This window comes from Corvus kubaryi, unplaced genomic scaffold (assembly GCF_017639235.1).
Source record: "Corvus kubaryi isolate FWS band 111438036 unplaced genomic scaffold, C.kubaryi_AGA036_p1.0 37398, whole genome shotgun sequence".
NCBI classification, from domain to species: domain Eukaryota; kingdom Metazoa; phylum Chordata; class Aves; order Passeriformes; family Corvidae; genus Corvus; species Corvus kubaryi.
The window spans coordinates 12,525,844-12,544,816 of record NW_024581137.1 but is presented as its reverse complement, the minus strand read 5'-3'; the positions used below and the strand labels follow the sequence as shown (position 1 = coordinate 12,544,816).

Sequence of the window (18,973 nt, the reverse complement as noted above, 5' to 3'; positions counted from 1 at the left end):
GCTGTGGTTTCAAGATTTATTAAACTCCACTTAGCCCTCAGCAGTTTTTATAAGTATTGTGTTAGCAAAGAATGAAATGACATTTTTAAAAGTATAGTGGTTTTCATTATCTTCCAGTATTTTCAGAAGGTTATTAGGGGGAAAAGCCTTGTATCACTATACTGACTGTAGGAGCTGAAATATCTGTACTGTCTATTTATTCACATTAAAAAATAACTTGGATGGAGGGTGGGGTAGTCTAATTCATACAATAGTTTGATATATCTTCAAAATATATAGCATATAAGTTTGGATACCTATTGTTTCTTGTAATTTCTTCTGTTTGTTTAGTTTCAGGTTTTTTTACAGCATTCAGGTATATCCTGGCCTCTTAGCAGTACAGTTTAAAGAAAATTATTTCTTTCCTACAGAACCAAAGTGGGGTGTTAAGTATGTTGCACTGAGTGAAGAAACAGAAATAGCAGGTGGGGAGGAAGAAGAACAGTTAGAAGAAGCATGAGGTCTGGAGGATGTGCTTTAATCAGATGCAAATATCATTCTTGTTTTGGAGTAATGATGGCTTTTGCCAGACGGCTCTATTCAGGGGATCAGATTAATGGTCCTTCTGGCCTTAAAAACCTGTGAGTCAATCACAGCTGAGACAGTGGTGCAGCTTTGGCAGATGTTAAGGTCTGGAAGCTTCAAATACTTGTGTGAAATTTAGATTTATATTCCCCAGTGTGCAGATCAACTCTTTCAGAACAGGGAGATGGATATCAAGGTTTTTTCAGTGGGCTTCAGGAGGGGTGGCATTGCTCTACAGCTCCTGCAGGAGGGCTCATAAACCAGGTGGGGCAGGGGCTCATAAACCTGCTGGCTGAGCAGGATGAGCTGTGGGACAAACCTGCTGGCATTTCTTCCTTATGCATGGTGCACAAAAAGCAGCACTTGTTAAATCACCACCTGGGCATAGTAAAGAATTTGATGATTAATCTTTGAAAAGCACTTTGGAGTTGAAACAAACCCACAACAAATCATTTCAAATCTTCATAAAAGTTTTTTTTTTTTTTTATCCCATCTCCTATACCTATACCATAAAGATTTTTGGGGTTTTTTTTTAAGACTGGAGAAGAGCAGACATTACCCCCAGTCAAGGGTAGCAGAGTCATCAGCTGGGTGCATCTCTAGTCAGGGGAAAAAGGTCACAAACAGAGAGAAATGACAAAACTGACAAAACTCACCTGCCTCTTGCCACCTGACACTGTTGCACAAGCAAAGACCATGTTCAAAAGAAAAAAGAAGGCAGCTGCAAATCCAAAAGAAGGCTCTAGAGAGGTATATTTATCATAGCAACTTTCTGGAACATACATAAAATAATCACCTTTTGCACCCAGCTATTTCTTGCAGAGGTGCCATGTGGGATGCTTTTGAAATGCCCTCTTAGCTATTCTTCAGATAGAGAACAAAGAGATTTACAAATCTTTGTCATTGGTGATGACACAGAGGAACTTCATGAACAGTTCTGACTCAACCTGTGGCAAATTTCTTTCAAAATGAAACCCTCATCCCCCCGAAATCCTTCAATCACGAAACAAAAGAGTTCTTTCTTCTTACTGATTTAAAAAATTATGTTTCTGTGTAGCCTTGAAATATAATTTTAGAAAAAAAATCAAATATTTCACTTAGAAAATGTCAAACAATTTTTAAAATCGTGATTTAGTTACTAGCCCCAAGTCCTGTTAAAAAGCATTTGCAATGAGCTGTTCTTTGCATGGTTTTTAAGAAAGCAAACTTCAACAGCTGAATATTTTATACTTTTCAAGTACATAAATGACCACAGAAATTGCAGGATGGGAAGGAAATATGCCTTCTAATCCTAAAGCTTTTACTATAAGACACCTAATTCTACAACCAAGAGGGTATTAAGAATAAATTGTAAAATTAAGATCAAAAAAGAAAAGAAACTGAAGAGTTATAGCAGAAAATATTTTGTAAATACTTCATCATGTTGAAAAGGTATGTGCAAACAACACGCAAACTAAACAATAGGTGAAAGAAGAAATGCTTAAGTAAAAGACAAAACCCAAAAATATGTAAACAGATCCTTGCATAGCTTTGGGCTGAAAACAGTGCTATCACTGAGATTCTGGATCATCTCTGCTCTCTCTGGATTTAAAACCTAATTTTAAAGTGGCACTCAATTTATCAAAGGATTGCATAGCATTGACATTCTGGATGGCAGGAAGCAAAAATCCTTCCATGAGGCGACTCCCTGGCCCAGTTGCTGGGAGTTGAGAGATGTGCTCAAACCCATTGTCAGAATGTGTGGATGGTGGGAGCAGAGCAGAGGGGACAGTCACATGGAAACATCTTTTAGGAGAGTCAGAGCCAGAGCTCACAACTGAGATTCCCATCCCAACCCTGCGAGTTGGTCGTGGCCACCCCAGCATGGAAAACTCTAAAGCAAAATGCTCAGACTGGTTGAATAGAATATTGTATTTCAAAAGTTGTTATTTGATTTCATTTATAACAGATACAGCTCTAGTTATGTGATTTGCTGGCATTTAGAGCATATTAGAGCAACTATTAAAAATGCAGCACAAAAAAAAGCCCTGCTGGTGAGGCAGAAGATTAACATTATTCTGATAAAAAAAAAATCTACTTACCTATCAGCTCTGTAAAGCCCTTTAAACTAGGAAGGCCATATTCTACCAAATGCAAGGGACATTTGAAAATAAGAATAAATGAACATTGCAGGAAATGAGCGTTCATTTGTGTATGAAACACAAAGATACAATACCACTCTTGCCCAACCCAAATTGCCCAGTTCTGTTCAAATTAAGGTCATGCTATACAACACAAAAAGTATGGTTTCTTTTCCAGCTCTGATCTTTTTCAGTTAGAAAAACACAGGTGGGCCCCACTGAGGCTTGCATGATTGTAGTTTAAGTAGTTAGTTCACATTTGAAATGTCCTTTCTGTCAGGAAATATTTTTCAAAATTTATTCTTAATATCCCTTTTGCTAAGTTTATTCTGTTATGCTTTGGGAAACTTCACAGTTCTCTTTTGCCTGTACAATATTTATAGCCTTAATCTAACCCTCTCACTTACGCAGATGTCATCAGAGTTCCCTTAAGCCCTAGATTAGCAAGACCATACTTTGCTGAACGTGGGTAGCATTTAAAAATGAGCAGGATAACTGAATATTTGCAACTGATGTTTTATAAAGCATAAAATTATTTTTTGAATGTTTCACCCACATGCTTTTGTATTGCTTTTTGAGCTTCAAGGAGGAAAGACATACTTCTTGATATGCATAATTTAAAGTGATTTTCTATTTCACACACAACCTCGGGTATTTTTTAGGACAACAAAGTATTTGAACACTAAAGCTTCCCAGATCAAAAAAAAATCTGTTCCCATCTGTTCTTCTCACAGTCTGGCTGAGGAGGAGCAACTGTCCCCAAGAATCATAGGTACTCTGCAGACCAGCCCTTTTTCCCCACACTTTTCAGCTAGGGCTAACTGGATTTTAGCAAGAAGGTGTAGGTTTTTGAATATTAAAGCCTTGGGACTTTTTGCTCCAACCCACTGATATTTACAAAATCCCATGGGTGCCACTAGGCATCACTTGGTTTCCCACTTGTTTTTCCCCACTTGGCAGTGGCCAGAAATCAAGAGGATGCAGTAACCCAAACCTGATTGAGGTTTTGGGATCCTTCAGCTCCTGTTCTTCACCATGAAGTCCAGCAGGATCTCCCAGTTCCTGTATTTTGCAGCAGATAAAACAGGGCTGGGCACTTGAGCACCATCATCTGCCCGGTCTCATGGTTAGCAGTCCACTCTTGGCGTGACTTGGGGTTATCAACAGGAGCTGGGTTTGGTCCCCATCATGATAAAGAGAAGTGCAGGGGATGCCCAGGCTCTTCAGGTCCACATTTCTTTGGGACAGTAAAGTTGCAGCTGGAGTTAAAAGCAGATGGTTATGCAGTCTTGTTCTGATCCTGAATTGAGGCATTTTCTTTTTCCTCATAGGAAATGTTTACCAATCTTTCTCCCTTCAAGGTTCATCACTAGGCATGAAGTAGGGCAGGCCTGCAGACCTTTACATCCGTTCATGATGTTTTCTTGGTGGCGTAGAGGTACCATTTGCATTTCATGTTTCTGACTTGCTGACCCTGACCTTTCTCGTAGTGTTTCAGATTCAACAAGGCCTAAACATCCTTAAATAAAACTTGCAAAATACAAGCCCATAATGGCGTGACAATTTATCATGAGAAAGCGATGAAATCCCTATTCTCCTTTGAAGTCTTTTCAGCATCAGCCAGCCACAGCCTAAAATTCCCTTTCTTCACAGAATTTCTTCCTCCTCCCTGCCTTTCTGTCAGTAGTGTTGCAAGGGTTCACTCGCACCAACAACCCCACTGACACTGTCTGTTTGACTCTCGTACACAGAAAGACAGGCGAAAGTGCTTATTGGAGTGGCTTGGAGCCTCTCTTTCCTGTTTTCCATACCAACTCTGATTATTTTTGGGAAACGGCAGCTCTCCAATGGGGAAGTGCAGTGCTGGGCTCTCTGGCCTGATGACTCCTACTGGATCCCCTACATGACTGTGGTGGCTTTCCTGGTGTATTTCATTCCTCTGATCATTATCAGGTAAGCCTGAACCCCAGTCAGCAAGTGTGTGGTGAAAGCTGTCAAGTGTGCAATCAGCTTAATGCTTTAATTTCTACTCATTCATTACGATTTCATTTCCATACCTGCTGCATAGCTGCTTTGGTTTTTATCACATAATACACGGGTCGTTGTACTTGCCCTGGGTGTTCTCCGTGTGGTATTAACTGCCAGAAACACTTTCTCTGAATCTCTAAGTGTGTCCACTTATCTCCACAGCTTCAGGCTTGAAAGATATTTTTATAAACCCAGTATGAATATTTATCCATTATTACAAAAGATAATTTTAATAGAAGAACAGGAAACTACACTTAGCGCTAATTAAACTAAAATTAACTTGAAGTGCTCTCAAGCTTCACAGTACTCGACAAGTGTTCCTTCACCAGGACTGGAAAGAAATCTCCAAGCATGGAAGCTGCCAACCACTCCTAAAATATGAACAAATGTAATTCTTCCTGTTTTGTAACAGGAAACCTAAGCTGCAGATATTTGAGCCTGATTTGCCCCTAATCCCAAAGACAATCTGCAGAACCTGTATTAAACTGAGGTCAACCAATACTGCAGACTGTGCTTCGTGATCAGTAAAGTTTATCGCCTCCCTCTAGAGCACTGCCATTAGCTCCATTAAACAGAAGTTAACTAGCCACGAGGAGCCACCAATGCAAAAGAGCAGTCAAAATCAGATGTGGAAGGGGAGTGAAGCTCCTTAACTGCCTCAAAGTGCTGCAAGTGGCAATAACATTTCTTCAAGCCTTCATTTTTCTTTCCCTTTTTTTCTCTTTCACTAGCAAGGTTACAATTGTATTTCTTTGTGTCCATCTCTTCTTGTTAGCAGCAAGAAAGACTTGCTGGGACTTCTTTTTCCCCCCGTAATTTGGTGACGGGCTGCTTGGACTCTGAGAGGGGAACTAAGTTTGCAGTGTGCCTTGGATTTATCTCTTGGTCCATCTGCTTTTCCAACAAGTTACGAGCCAGGAGTCTCACTTAGCTTCCTGCTTATTAGTACCCTGGGTGAGAGTGGGGTGTGCAGAGGCTGATCTTTTCTAGATGGTGACAGGACTGACTACATAACCTAAATAAATGCCTGGAAGTTTATTACTGTTTTATCACAGAGATCAAGTTCTGCATCTTCTAATGGTAACAAGTCAATCTCTAATAGAATCAAAACCATGTGGTTCTTGAACTCATCTAGATGACTTTTTGATATGGACTCAAAATGGACCAGTGTTGCTCCCTGAGAAAAGGGATGATTTTTACACTTTGCTCACAACATGTCAGTTTGCTAAACCTTCCATTTTTGTGCTAGATTGCATAGACATAATAAAAAAAAAAATCAAGAATGTTCTTCTTAAAGAGAGGACACGATGGCACAATGGCAAGAGAGGGAAAACTACTCCCATGTTGTCCAATGGCTCTTCCTAGGTAGGATCATTTCTCTGTCTCTGAAAGCCAGCCTAGTTTTCAATATACAAAAAAAAATATTCTTGGTAATACGTAAATAAAAATGTGGGTAGATCTGCAGCCCAGCAGTAGCAGCAAAAGCAATAAACATACACTGCACGGACAAAAAGCAATTTAACGGTGAAAAAAAATGGCACTAGAAAACTTTGAGGCTGGCTGTTACTGTGAAAGGGGCTCTTTTATGAGCTTTCTCAAATAGGTAGCAGTTGGGAAATTCTAGCCAGCATCTTAAGTGTTCTAGGAAATAAAACCCCACAGACTGCCCAGTTACAGTCATTCCATAGGTGTGTGAAACATCTCTTTCACACTCAAACATACAGATTTGCATGGTTTCTATTACAGACCAGCCACTCCTTTTACACACCATCTATACTTGTCTGGCAAGAAAAGGGAAGCTACATAGCAATAAATATTTCAGAGCTGTTGACATTATGCTCCCCTCCTCCCTGCCAAAGAAAGATATTCAAACCAGATCAGCTCTGTGATTTGCTTCATGGTAGATCCCCAGAAGCAAGAAGGTGATGAAGACATGAGGGGAAAGAGAAAGGCAGTGAAACTGGCATTTCATGTGATTGCCCTGACATCTGAGACATGAATAAAACATCCTAAAATTTTTGTGGCTTTAACCTTAAGCAACTTTTACACAAGAAGTTTATGGCAGGACAGGAACTGGCTTTGGAGCCAGGAGCAGCACAGTGTCCGTCACCTACCCAGAAACTTTCCTGGTTTCACTGTTTATTAACACAAATGCTCCTGTGTCCTTGCCAGAAGAAGTCAGATTTTTGACAGGTCCAAAGTGGTGTCTGGCACTGGAAAGAAGGAAAGGGAGTGGTGCAGGGAAGGATTTGTGCTGATTTATTTCTAGTTGTCAGTGATACTATTTTCTTCAGAACAGGGAGGATTGTCTAAAACCACAGAAAAAGAGGATTAGCATCAGGGCAAGTCAGCAGAGACATTATGAAAAAATGCCATGCAATTTGGAAGGAAATGGCTATTTTTTAGAACACCTTTTTTAAGTCTCAAGCATAAAAGTGAAGGTTGCAGCTTCCCAGCTGATGTATCTGTAAAACATCTGTCAACACAGCCTGAAGGTGTGACATCTGTTTCTTTAAAAGTTATTGGCAGTCCAGGAGTTTAAAGCTAATCCACCTGATGTGGCTGCAGTGTACAAATACTCTGGTAAGCAGTTTGTGGCTCAAGAACAGCAGGAATGTCTGTTAACATCTCCAGGGACTCAGTTTCTCTGTAAAAGTTTTGTTCCACCCAATACTTTCAGATGCCCAGGAGGTTTGATGACAAGCGAGATGCTATTTCATGAGGGTGAGAGAGATCACGTACATCCCAGTTGTGGGTTACTCTATCAAGAGATCATTTATAAAAATGAAAGGCAATATTTAATAAATGTAGGAAGGCATTTTGTGATTTTTTTTTTTAATTTAATGACCTTTAGCCAAAGATGTTATTCAAAAAATGCCACAGCATAACAATGGAGAGAAGATCCATAAATGTGCAACTGAAAAGCCAAGGATCAGTAGAAGAAGCCGTGAATACATATAAGCAGAAGCCAAGGCATATGCCACACTTAGTGAGGAAGCAAGGCAGGATGCACACAGGGAAAAAAATAAAACCTTTTCCGCAAGAATTCATATTGTTTGCGCAGCTACTTTATTTTCTCTGCTGAAGCACTCTGATTTAGCTGCCTGGCAGGTGTCTGACGTAATGTGGGACACTGGCTGGCGGAGTTAATTCTTAATTAGTTCTGCTGCCTGAATCTGCTGAAAACCTAACCTCTAGAGCAAAGCAGTTCACTGATGACAGCACTTTTTCTGGTGCTGCTCATCTGAAGTGCGTACAAAGGATAAAATCTTACTTTTCAGGTGCAGGACTTAATTCCACACTAGATATGCTGCTTTGGCTGAGCTGTTTTCACTTGTTACAGTCCAGACACCATCATCTTTTAAGCTTCTCTCATCCATCCCTCAGCTCTCTCAGTGGAGCTGATTTCACATGTTCCTGACAGCCTTCAACCAACTTGCAGGAGTTGTGTTATTCATAACACTGCAGCCCATGGAATGAATTATTTAGCTGATAACCTTATGCTTACTCTGGAAAACCCTTCCACTGACAAGCTAAACCCCCAGATGTGGTGTGAGCAAACTCTATAGATTCCAAGCCAAAACATGAACCAGAAGAAAACACCATTCTCTACCTCCCCACCCCGCTTTTTAAAAAAATGTATATATAGAAAGGTAATTTATTAAGAAAACTGCAAAAACCTGAAAGATTTTAATACTTCTGAGGTCTATTCCTACCACTTCTTCACAACTAGAGAATCAGCAATCAGTTATCAAAGAGCTTGTGGTTTTTCAGCAAGTTTTTTTATCTGATTATAATACCAATGAACAAGAACCGAATAATGAAAAGAAAAAGTAAAGCTATGATTTGTATTTTTAATCCAAGTGTGTGGATATCTTTGAGAGCTGAAAAAAGTGGAGAATATTTGTTCTTTTCATAGTAAAACTTCCCTTGTCCCCACTGTCTCAGTGTAGTACAGGAAGGGCCACAGATTCTGAGTGAAGTATTTCTTTACAGTGCTTAAAAATTGGACCTGTTCCCTCTTATTTACATTATTCTACCACTTCTTCTGCAGCTGATATTATAAACTGACTAAACCCCAGAAAACTCATAAAAAGTAATTAGGGAACCTGCAGTAATTAGTTCTCTCCTCTTCTGGGACAAGTGTCATCAGCTATAACCAAAGCCTTTTCTCCTACGCCGAAATACCCCAAGCAAAGCTCAAATGGTATCTGTGATGGTTGAAAACCTCTGGGGCACTGCTGAACAGAGGTTAAATATGGGTCAAATCAGGATTACACACTGCTCTCCTGTAAATATTTGCACTTGGGCCCCTCAGAACCTGTGATGGGGAGACAGAAGACCTACTGGGTTTCTATTCTGCATTGCTGCTCTGTGCCAAAACATAATTATTTTCTGGCACTTGAGTATCCAGAAATTCAGAGTCTTTTAGCTGTTATTCATGATTGCTAAATATATTTTTTATATTTTAACATTATAAATATAATACATAGACATTTACCTAATATAATTGTAAACTCATGTTTTAAAAAAAAATTGCTAAATCTCCTCTTGAAACACAGAGGGAAAAGATATCCATCTGCTGTTTAAAATCTAAACTCCAAAGAGAACATTTGCTTTGGAGCAGCTGAAAAATAATTAGACGAGAAAAAAAACAGAATCAGCTAAAAGGAAAAATATGGAATTAAACCCAAGGCATTGCAATGAAATAAAAAATAGATTAAATAAAAGGTATTTCTCTGAATTAAATCAAATAAAGGGACTGGAAATACCATTAATAAAAATACTAAAGGTCATTTTTTGAACTAGATTCAGTGAGCTCATTCATTTTTGCCTGCGATTTCCATTTCTAAATAAAAACCTTAGATTTTCCACATATGTTCTAATATCTGCCCATCTCTTCACTTACCCATTACACGTGCCTGCAGTGGTTTGTTCAGATGAGGTTACTTTTCTCTTTAGACAAATAGTGCTGTAAATTAGCTACCATAAAACAAAGCAGATGCATCACTTTGCACAGATAATTTATAAGGAACAATAGGATGATAAATAGAACGGGGAGCTTAAGTGCACTTTTGCCACTCCTTTTACTAGAAAATACTGAGGCTGCGTGGGATGCTGTCATACTGCAATTATTTACTTTAAAAAAAATCGGTATTTAAAGAGTGGGCAGATCAATAATGCTTATGATTGTTAATATCAATACATAGATTTACCAGAACAAAGTTTATTAAAAAAAAAAAAAAGTGGTCTATGAATTAAAATTAAAGATGGGGTGGGATTATTCACAGTTGCATTTGTATGACTAACCATGAGTTACGTATTTACATGGATAAAAAGTGCTGTAATTACCAATGAGGCATATTAAACAACACCATTAACTAACATCAGGTTATGATGAACATGCCTCTTAATTCTTTAGAATCTGGATCAAGCTAAATTGTTTTTGGAGATGCAAAGAGTTTAATTTCTGAGATACATCCATAATGTGAGCCATATTTTTGTGTTTTCCATATCTCGAGATATGCGTTTTATCAGGGTTAGAAAAATCATCACATTTTCAGATCAAAAGCATGTCCTTTCTATCCTGCAGTCTTCAAAGCCTGAGCAGCTACTTTTCAGAATGGCTTGGATGAGTTTTTCATCCAGCTTTGACTTTTCCACCGCACTTACAGACACAAAGAAGCCTGACAGCATTTGGACCTAAAGAACTGCACATCCCATCTCCCAGTGCTTTCAGTGGAGACAAGGGCAAACAGCATGCAGGCATATTACATGGGTTGGAAAAAGAGGTTTGTGGCAATGTGTACCACGTGCTTTTACACCTCGGCATTATATAATTACATATAATTATATAATACAGTGAAGGCTGAGCAGTTCAACATCCAGAGGAAGGGAACAGAGATTAGGATATGGTTGGAATGGTGCAGAGTATTGCCAAACACTCCTCTGAATACCGGTTTGTCATCTGTTCCCTGCTACTCTTTTCTCATCTGCCACTTTATTTTTCTAGTGAGAATTTCTTTGAGATTTGACCAACCTCTTCATCCTCCTCCAGCCGCCTTTCCCAAGAAGGAAAGGAGCTACAAATATATTCTGTAAAAAGGCTTATTTTCCCTTGTAAGAAAAATACTTCTCTTCCATAAGCGCCCTCTTTTTACTTTTGTGGCTTTGAAACACACATGTAGTTGCCTGTTATGATCCCATGCTTTAGGAGACACGTTTCTGGAAATTCCAGTTTCTTTGCTGCATGCCACCATTGCTGGGGGAAAAAAAAACAGCTTAGGCACTACTATGAACTGGAGTCCCAGAGAGATCAAATCATAAATGAATAACTGCGGCTGGCACAAGATTTGCTCAGAAGTTTACCAAGCATGACAAGTGACTTGTCTTTCCTGACATCCACCCTGAGCAGCTTTACACCACCTCCGGTCCACTCCTGATAAGGAAGGCTCCAGTGGCTTCAGCTACACAGAAACGAAAGGTGAACAGAGGCAAAAACACCCACACAGATCCACTATGTTGGCGGTACTTTATAAGATGCTGGATGAAAACAAGAATTCAACTTTCCTCCGGAGTTCTAAAAATTAAGGTTTCAAATGAATCAGCATGTAATCTCATATGTGAAATGCCAACGAAGAAGACAGATGCTGTAACTGTATCTGGCAAAAGACATGCCGCTACCAGACTCTGCAGCCAAGAGGGCAGGAATTCTGGGGTCAAAGGGAAAGCAAGTGAGAAGCCTGGCTTCATAATTCAATCCTTATGGCATTTGGCTGAAAGTAAGGAGTCTGAATATTTTGACTACAGAGTTAGACTCCTTTATCCTGATGCTTAAGGAACTCTGAATATGTCCTGGTGGACAAAGGAAAATCTGCATCAGAGAGGACACTTTCAATTGCAAATAAAGAGGTCAGGCTAGAGCTGGCAGGATAGGAAGAAAATAGAAATAGGGCTTTTAAGAGCTGGCTGGAATTTTTTTTGAGATGACAACAATTATCATTATAATACATTCTGATTCATTGGAATAATCAAAGGTGAAATGATACGTAAATTTTCCACCATTGTCTGTAAAGATACAGAGAAACTCTCAAGTGTATGAGCTGTTAAATAAACAGGCTCTTGAAAAGCCAGGAGATAAAAGGAAAATGCTTAAATCAGCTGGGAGCCAAGCTGGACTTTTGAAGGGATTAAGGAGAGCAAATTGTAGTCCACGGCAGATGCATGCAAACCCCTCACCGGGTAAGGGTGCTACGGCTCTGCTGCACAGCCCTGACTGCACGTTGAATTTACAGCTCTCATCTACTAAGCCTGGAAACCAGATGGCTCAAACTTCCACAGAAAGGAAACCTCCAAACCTCCACAGCTTTTTGAGCACAAATACTGCCTTTGCAAGCGTGTCAACAGTTGAGGGTGCTGTAGGAAAGACTCATATATCAGCCTGAAAGTTCTAATAAGAATAATGCCTCTTCTGATAACAAAAATAAGCCACATAACAGTAAGATACATTTTTGCCTCTATAAAACACCCTGAAATTACGTCCTTCATTGCACCTTTTTCACATAAGGACCACTAAGGTTTATGGCAATTAACATCATCAAGAAGAACATGGGTTCCAATAGCTCTTCAGCCTGAACTAATTATTTTTACCTATTCTATATTAAATCAATAGAAGACCAGACTGGTTACTGCATAGGGAAAGATAATAACTATACAAGGTCATTGTGTACTAGGGCAGTTTTATCTTTCATACTGAAAGTATATAAACCTCCCTAAATACGCAAATTGTGGTGGAACTGGTTTTGAATCATCTAATTCTTCCCATTTATCTGACACTTCTGTCCTCTTGATTGCCACCACAGGACCCTGAGACCCAAAACTGAGCACTGCTGTATTTATTTGCATTTCTCATGGATCCTGCCCCCATCAAATTCCCCAGGGTGAAATTTTATTCACGAGCTTCATACCCACAATGTAGCAGCAAAATAGAAGTGCATGTACTGCAATACCAGGTCCCTCCCTTGCTTCCCTCATCAGAGCTGGTGTTCCGGGGCTGCTACTCAGATGGATTTGGCTTTGGCTAGCTCAAAATCACCAATGAGCTCTTGCCTGCGAGATTTTTGGCCAAATCACTGCATTCCTCTGAGCCTCAGATTTGACATCTACAAAGCCAGACAACCATAAGGACTTCCATGGTGAAAAGTCTTCAGATCTGCTTCTGAAAAATACTGTGGGAGAGTCATATCATATTTATTATTACTATTATTATTATTATTATTATTGTCATTTACTATTATTATTCCTATGCAGTCCCATCATCTCTGTGAACTCCTTACACATAGATGAGTGTGCTCTTAGAGCACAAATGACCAGGATGTCTGTTGTTACATTTATTGTGCCTAATACCAGCAACTCTTCCCCTTCTGCAGCGTCATCTACTCAATTGTGATTCGAACCATCTGGGTGAAGAGCAAAGCTCAGGCTGTCATCATATCCAGCTGTCCTGGTGAGTCTCAGCACACCCATGACTCCAGCCTCACGATTCAATTCTGGCTGATTCCCACAAATCTGGGGGTGCTTGGACATGCAGTGTCACATAGGGCCCCCACCACTGCACTGGGAATGGGGTTTCTGTATATGTTGTTTCATAACTCATTTCTACATTATTTACCTTCTTTCCTTTGACACTAAATTCTCTTTAGAGACACAATAGGAAACATCTGTGAGAAAACGAACAAAAAGTAAAAACTACTTATTCTAGAGGTTAGAATTCCTGTTCCTAGAACTTTGTCCACTTCCAGAATAGTTTTTTTTCTAGCATATACTAAGCAACACTTTTTCTGTGTTTTCACATGTCCTTGCAAGTTTGAATTTTGCTCAAGATCAGAAACTCCTGGCCACAGAAAGCTCTGAAATTATCTGAGTGTTCCATCCCAGGGCTATACATGCCTCAATGCTTCAGGAAGACCTACTCTGCTTACATTTCCCCTTTTTATTTTGGGTGGCTCAGGTTTTGATTGTTCAACTTGAGCAGACTTGCAAGTGTCCAAATTTCAGGAAATACTGAGATCCTGACTGACACCAGGGGAAGATGGGGCTGTGTATTCCTGTCCTGCCTGTCAAGGTACACTGACACATCCACACACCAGTCCTATTCTTTCACTAGCTGAACTGTTCTTTTCCCAGGTGGCAAAACCTCCACTGGCTACACCAGGCGTGGGTTCATATCCAGGGCGAAAGTGAAAGCGATCAAATACAGCATTGTAATTATCCTTGGTAAGTGAAAAGCCCCACAGCTGGTAGCTAGGGAGGATGCTGGCATTAGGAAGCTGCTTTTCCTCAGCAATCTCTATCATCAGCAGACAAAGTAGATGGCTTGGAGAAGGAGCTTTACTTAGACACCTATCTTGCCTTCTGATCTTGTCCTTCCTCTCTCTTCTAGCTGATACACTCCTATTTTAGGCATCTGACATAAGCCTTAAATGAAATTGGGTGCACAGCCCCTTGTGTGCATAAAGACATTAAAGAGTCAATGTCTAAAAGGAAAAAAGGAAGGAGTCATCTCTTTCCCATCCAGACTGCTGAAAGATTTGGCAACTGAGTTGTCTTTTAGGCTTAGAGACACTGTACGGCATGTGACCTGCTGGGGTGGTGCAAGGGAGAGAAGAGGTCAGATGTGCAGCAATTGCATTTGATGTCACAGGTGTGTTGCCTGTTAAGATGAAAAGAATGAGCTCTCCTTTCCCAACTGGGCAGCAGATTACTTAGTGCAGGTGTTCTCTGTCTCCCAGGGAAATGACATTATTGTGATGCAATTAGGAGGCTGATATTCTATCTCAGTAAATAGGGGCAGCATCACACAGGGCCTGTGATTAGCTGCCAGAGACATGCAGGAAAGGAACCGAAGCTGTTTACTCCCAAGGGCTGACAGTCATCCCTTGACACTGAAATAGAGATTGCTCCTCTTTCCAACACTATGCAAAATTCAGATTGGAGAATATTGTGAGAACAGCCACTTGAGTAGCTTAGCTCACTGTCTAGTGCTAGCATCTGCACATGTGAGAGAGGCCAGTGTGATTCATACGGCTCATAAGCCCAAGAGCAGCTTCTCCATGTCTGAAATTTTCTGCATGGCAGTCAGAGAATGCTTTTGCCAGACACAGCTACTATTGCAAGGACATCAGATGCTGAGAGTGGGCATGGATGCTCAGTATTTCAGCAGACCTTGACGATGTTAGGCACCCAGCATCTCTTGATGTACAAACAGATTGACACCTAACATCTATGGATTTTTTTTAAAGCCACCTAAAGTTCTGCATAGTCAGTGCTATGATCTACACTGACACTGTGTATTGCTGTTTTGCATATATCTGTGCATAGACACCTCCTGTTTGGTTGTTCTGGAAAACAGGAGGGGAGCTTAACTCTTCCTTGCATTTTCAGTGAGCACTCAGCTAACTGCCAGCAAAGAAATTCTGATTAATGTGACAAGAAAGCAGGCACGAGGTCATTCTGCTGTCTCACCTGAGTCAGGATGCGATCATGTGTCTCATTTCACAATTACCTATATGTTTGCAACCCAGGTATTTATAGCTTAGTTGAGTGAACTGCCTGTCTCAACATTTCTATGTAAATCCTGAATCAAAAGCCTTTGTGAGAAGAGACGGCATAGAAATTTGTGAGGGACGGATTAATTCCCTATGCCTGCAAATAAAGCTAGATCTGTGGCCTTTTTTTCCCTATCACCTCTGAACAAAAGCAGAGGCTATGAGCAGTACAGTCGTCTTTTCGCTTCCTCAAATTCATCTCTCAAATGGCAGAACAGGAAATTAGGAGAATCTTCCTGCACACTCCATGTACACAGCACCTTCAGCTAGCATGCCAAATGTCATGTTAGTTTGCAGTAATGCAGTGTGAAGGAGTGTCATTCCTTGCTCCTGGGTGTCTGAAAACCTTATTTTAATAGGTGGCTGTGACAGGCAGCGCTGTCACGGAACGGCATTTTGGCTGTGTGTACATTTAGATTGGCTGCTCACTCCAGGGACCATTAAAAGAGCACTTCACTATAACTGATGATGCTTTAACTGGCTACCTATTTACCCTTTATGTGTTGTGTAGTGTTCAGAAGTGTCTCAATATGTCTAGAGGGAGCACTCTAAACACTTAGAGAAACACACGTAATATATTTTATAGGCATTAAAATAAAAATAAACACAAATAAAAGCACAATCTAATAACTATTCTCTTAAATAAGATCTTGAATGGGGAGAGGGGGGTTTTTTTGTATGAACAGATATTTATGTGTTATGACAGTCTCTCCAAGAGTGTGTAATTACCTCCCTAAATTGCTAAACTATCCAATGTCAAGCTCTTCCTCTCTCTGTCTCTTCTGCAGCATTTGTTCTCTGTTGGAGCCCTTACTTTCTTTTTGATATCCTGGACAACTTCAACATACTCCCTGAGACCAAAGAGCGCTTCTACGCATCTGTGATTATTCAGAACCTGCCAGCCTTGAACAGTGCCATCAACCCCCTCATCTACTGCTTCTTCAGCAACAGCCTCTGCCCCCCTTTCGAGTATTGCTCCTTTACTGTCACTCTGACTACCCCTAAGAAGGGAGGGAACACATAAACACAGTCCCTAAACTGATTAACTATTTTTGACTCCTTTAATTCTGACCATTCTTTATTTTTTGTAGGGAAAGAAGAGCTCAAAGGCTGGGGGGGACTTTCCGGGACAGGAGCGATGGAAGGCAGGAGATGCAGGTCCTGTCCAAACCAGAATACATCTAGCACAGACAATGCTCTGCAAAGCCACAGTGGCACCTGGACAGAGGAAAACAGAGGTCCCCAACAAGTGAAGTGGATGGGCACTGAATGGCAAGAGCTCTTGTGCACCCTATAGCACATATATTTTGGATGGGCACTGCAGCTTCATCAATCGCACACTGCCAGTGCCAAGCTCAGCATGGGGGTTTGCATGCCTCTGTTGCGAGGCTTCCTCTTGACCCTCTGTTTAAAGCAAGCTGTAATCTATGTGCTCCAAACAGCAAAAATAATTGTAAATGGTGTCTAGTAAGAGTCTTTTCTATTTTTCAGGAGTCACTAAAAGCCATCTACTGTACCATCTGGCTCATATAACTGATAGAGTGTTTACAAGTAATTACAGAGCAAGGACCCCAGTTAAAATGCAAACACAGGCACTTTTCCAATGAGAAGACACCATTGTCACTCTATGTAATTATATCTGTGTTTCATACAGAGCCACTTACAGAGATGTAGCCAGAGAAGAGGAGAATGAAGGGCTGGGATACTGCCTGCCATATTACCTAGCCCACCTTCTCAGCTCACACCAGCTGCATTGTCCCTGTAGCTCTTCCTCCCTTTCCAGTGTGATATTTCCCTGCTGTTCTGCCTTGGCACATGAGTGGCACCCCAGTGTCCCAGCAGGACTCACACTTGACACAGCCATTTATTTCTAGGCTACTAGTGAATGGTTCACCAGCCCCTCCCAGACCCCATGGTGCATCCCATGTGCAGATTCTTCCATGCTGCTGTGGCAAAGGCCCTGAGCAATCTCTTCAGGATCCTATGGGGAGCTGCCATGCATGGCCCTTAGCCAGTGCAGATCTATCTCACCACCCACAAGGCAGCATTTCCCTATCCTGTGCCCCCTGTAAATCATCCCTGTCACTTAAATCATGCAGGGAACCATATACATCTTTGCACAAACTCAGAGTTGGAAAAAGACTGAAATTAAACCATAGAGCTCAAATTACATTCAGAAAAAAATATCTGTTGATAGTCCAGTCTTGTAGGTTTCATTGTAGGTTTCACAGAGCACCGAAGGTCCAGTAGAGCTTTGCTGCAGAGTGCCCAGGCAGCTGGGCTTCCCCTTTCCCCAGCTCTCTGGGCATCCTCCTGCCACATTATTCCCAAATGTAAGGAAAAATTTCTCATGCAGGTGGGGGGGTGACATTAACTTCAATGTTCGTTTTACGACAAGGGAGCTTGAAGTGTTTGTATTAAAAATGCACTCTAACCAGCTGTAGGGCAAGTGAGTTTGTTTCCTCTTGGTGAAAAAATTATTCTTACTTAAGCAGACTCAGTTTAAAAAGGGGCTTTTATTATTATGATCTTTTGCAATGAGTTTGTTCCCTGTAAAGCAAGAACTGAATAAAAGTTATTTATTATTGCCTATATCACAAAAATACTTTTTCCTAAGTAGGAGATATATAAAATCATGGGGCTTTATGCTCTCAGGAAAATAAATAAGGTATCTCTTTTTATTACCATGAAGTTCTGTTGTTTAGACTCCATGTCTAAATTTTGCTACTGACTAATTAAAACTATGAATCTGCAGAAGCCTGTGTAGCAGCGACCTTGGATAGACTGTATGTAAGAACTAGACTATTTTTTCCCATGGGCATGTAATAACTTTCCTAAAATTGGACTCCTTGGTTTAAGCTTCACAGATTGTATATTTTAACTTTCTTATCTGATACATGCACACTGGCTACCTACTTTTGAAAAATTAATGGAGTTTGTAGACTTAATACCCAGAATCAGAGAACATTTCTGAGCAGCACTTTGATTTGCAAATGTAATATGACTCAATCCCACTAAAATTTACATAATATTCACTGGGGTCACCACATGAATTATCCCATCCATCTAAATTAAGCATATGCATGAGTTAATGTAGGACTCTGGACTGAAATAAAGTCATCATCCATTTATTTTCAAGGAAACAGCTTTTTGTTTCATCTGTTATTGTACTATGTACCATTTACAAGTTGTTCTTATCATTTTTCCTGTGGACATGATTGTGATGCCTTTCCTCATATCAGAATCTTTCAGTTTAAATGGCCTCACACTGCTTTTGTCTGCATCCCTTCCAAGTGGTTAAATACAGGAATAAATAATTTATCTTATTTTCTGTGCTGCTTTCTTACTGTGCAGGAGATGGCATTTTACTACTTTTTCTATTCTACACATCTTCTGTTGTAAAGCTGAATTTTTCAATTAGTCTGGGAAACATTTGCATGGTCCTCCTTTGTCTCTAAGGAGAGAGATTTAGGGAATTTCATCTGTCTCCAGCAGGTTTCTTATTCCATGTCTGCAACTCGCTCTACATCTGCTGACTGTTTAGCAGCTTAATGGGGCCAGAGTTGTTCTGACAGATCCCATGCTTAGGAGGAGGCAGCAAAAGTCAATGTCAAGGTCTGATTGCCCAGAGAGGGAGTCTGAACACAACAAGAA

At 40.4% G+C, this 18,973-nt stretch overlaps 1 protein-coding gene across 2 annotated transcripts in view; it reads left to right on the top strand.

Annotated features, from left to right (window-relative positions):
- The window catches only part of NPSR1 (neuropeptide S receptor 1), a 58,426-nt gene extending 39,781 nt beyond the window's left edge, over nucleotides 1-18,645 (top strand). Inside the window, exons 5-9 of one of the 2 annotated variants that reach the window (XM_042044248.1) lie at nucleotides 4,436-4,637; nucleotides 13,142-13,218; nucleotides 13,899-13,988; nucleotides 16,108-16,288; nucleotides 16,411-16,602. In XM_042044248.1, the coding sequence (XP_041900182.1) occupies nucleotides 4,436-4,637; nucleotides 13,142-13,218; nucleotides 13,899-13,988; nucleotides 16,108-16,288; nucleotides 16,411-16,504 (644 nt within the window). In that variant the 3' untranslated portion in view covers nucleotides 16,505-16,602. Of the gene's footprint in view, nucleotides 1-4,435; nucleotides 4,638-13,141; nucleotides 13,219-13,898; nucleotides 13,989-16,107; nucleotides 16,289-16,410 lie in introns of both variants that reach the window. The other variant, XM_042044249.1, reaches the window with a different exon arrangement.
- The last annotated feature ends 328 nt before the right edge of the window (nucleotides 18,646-18,973 follow it).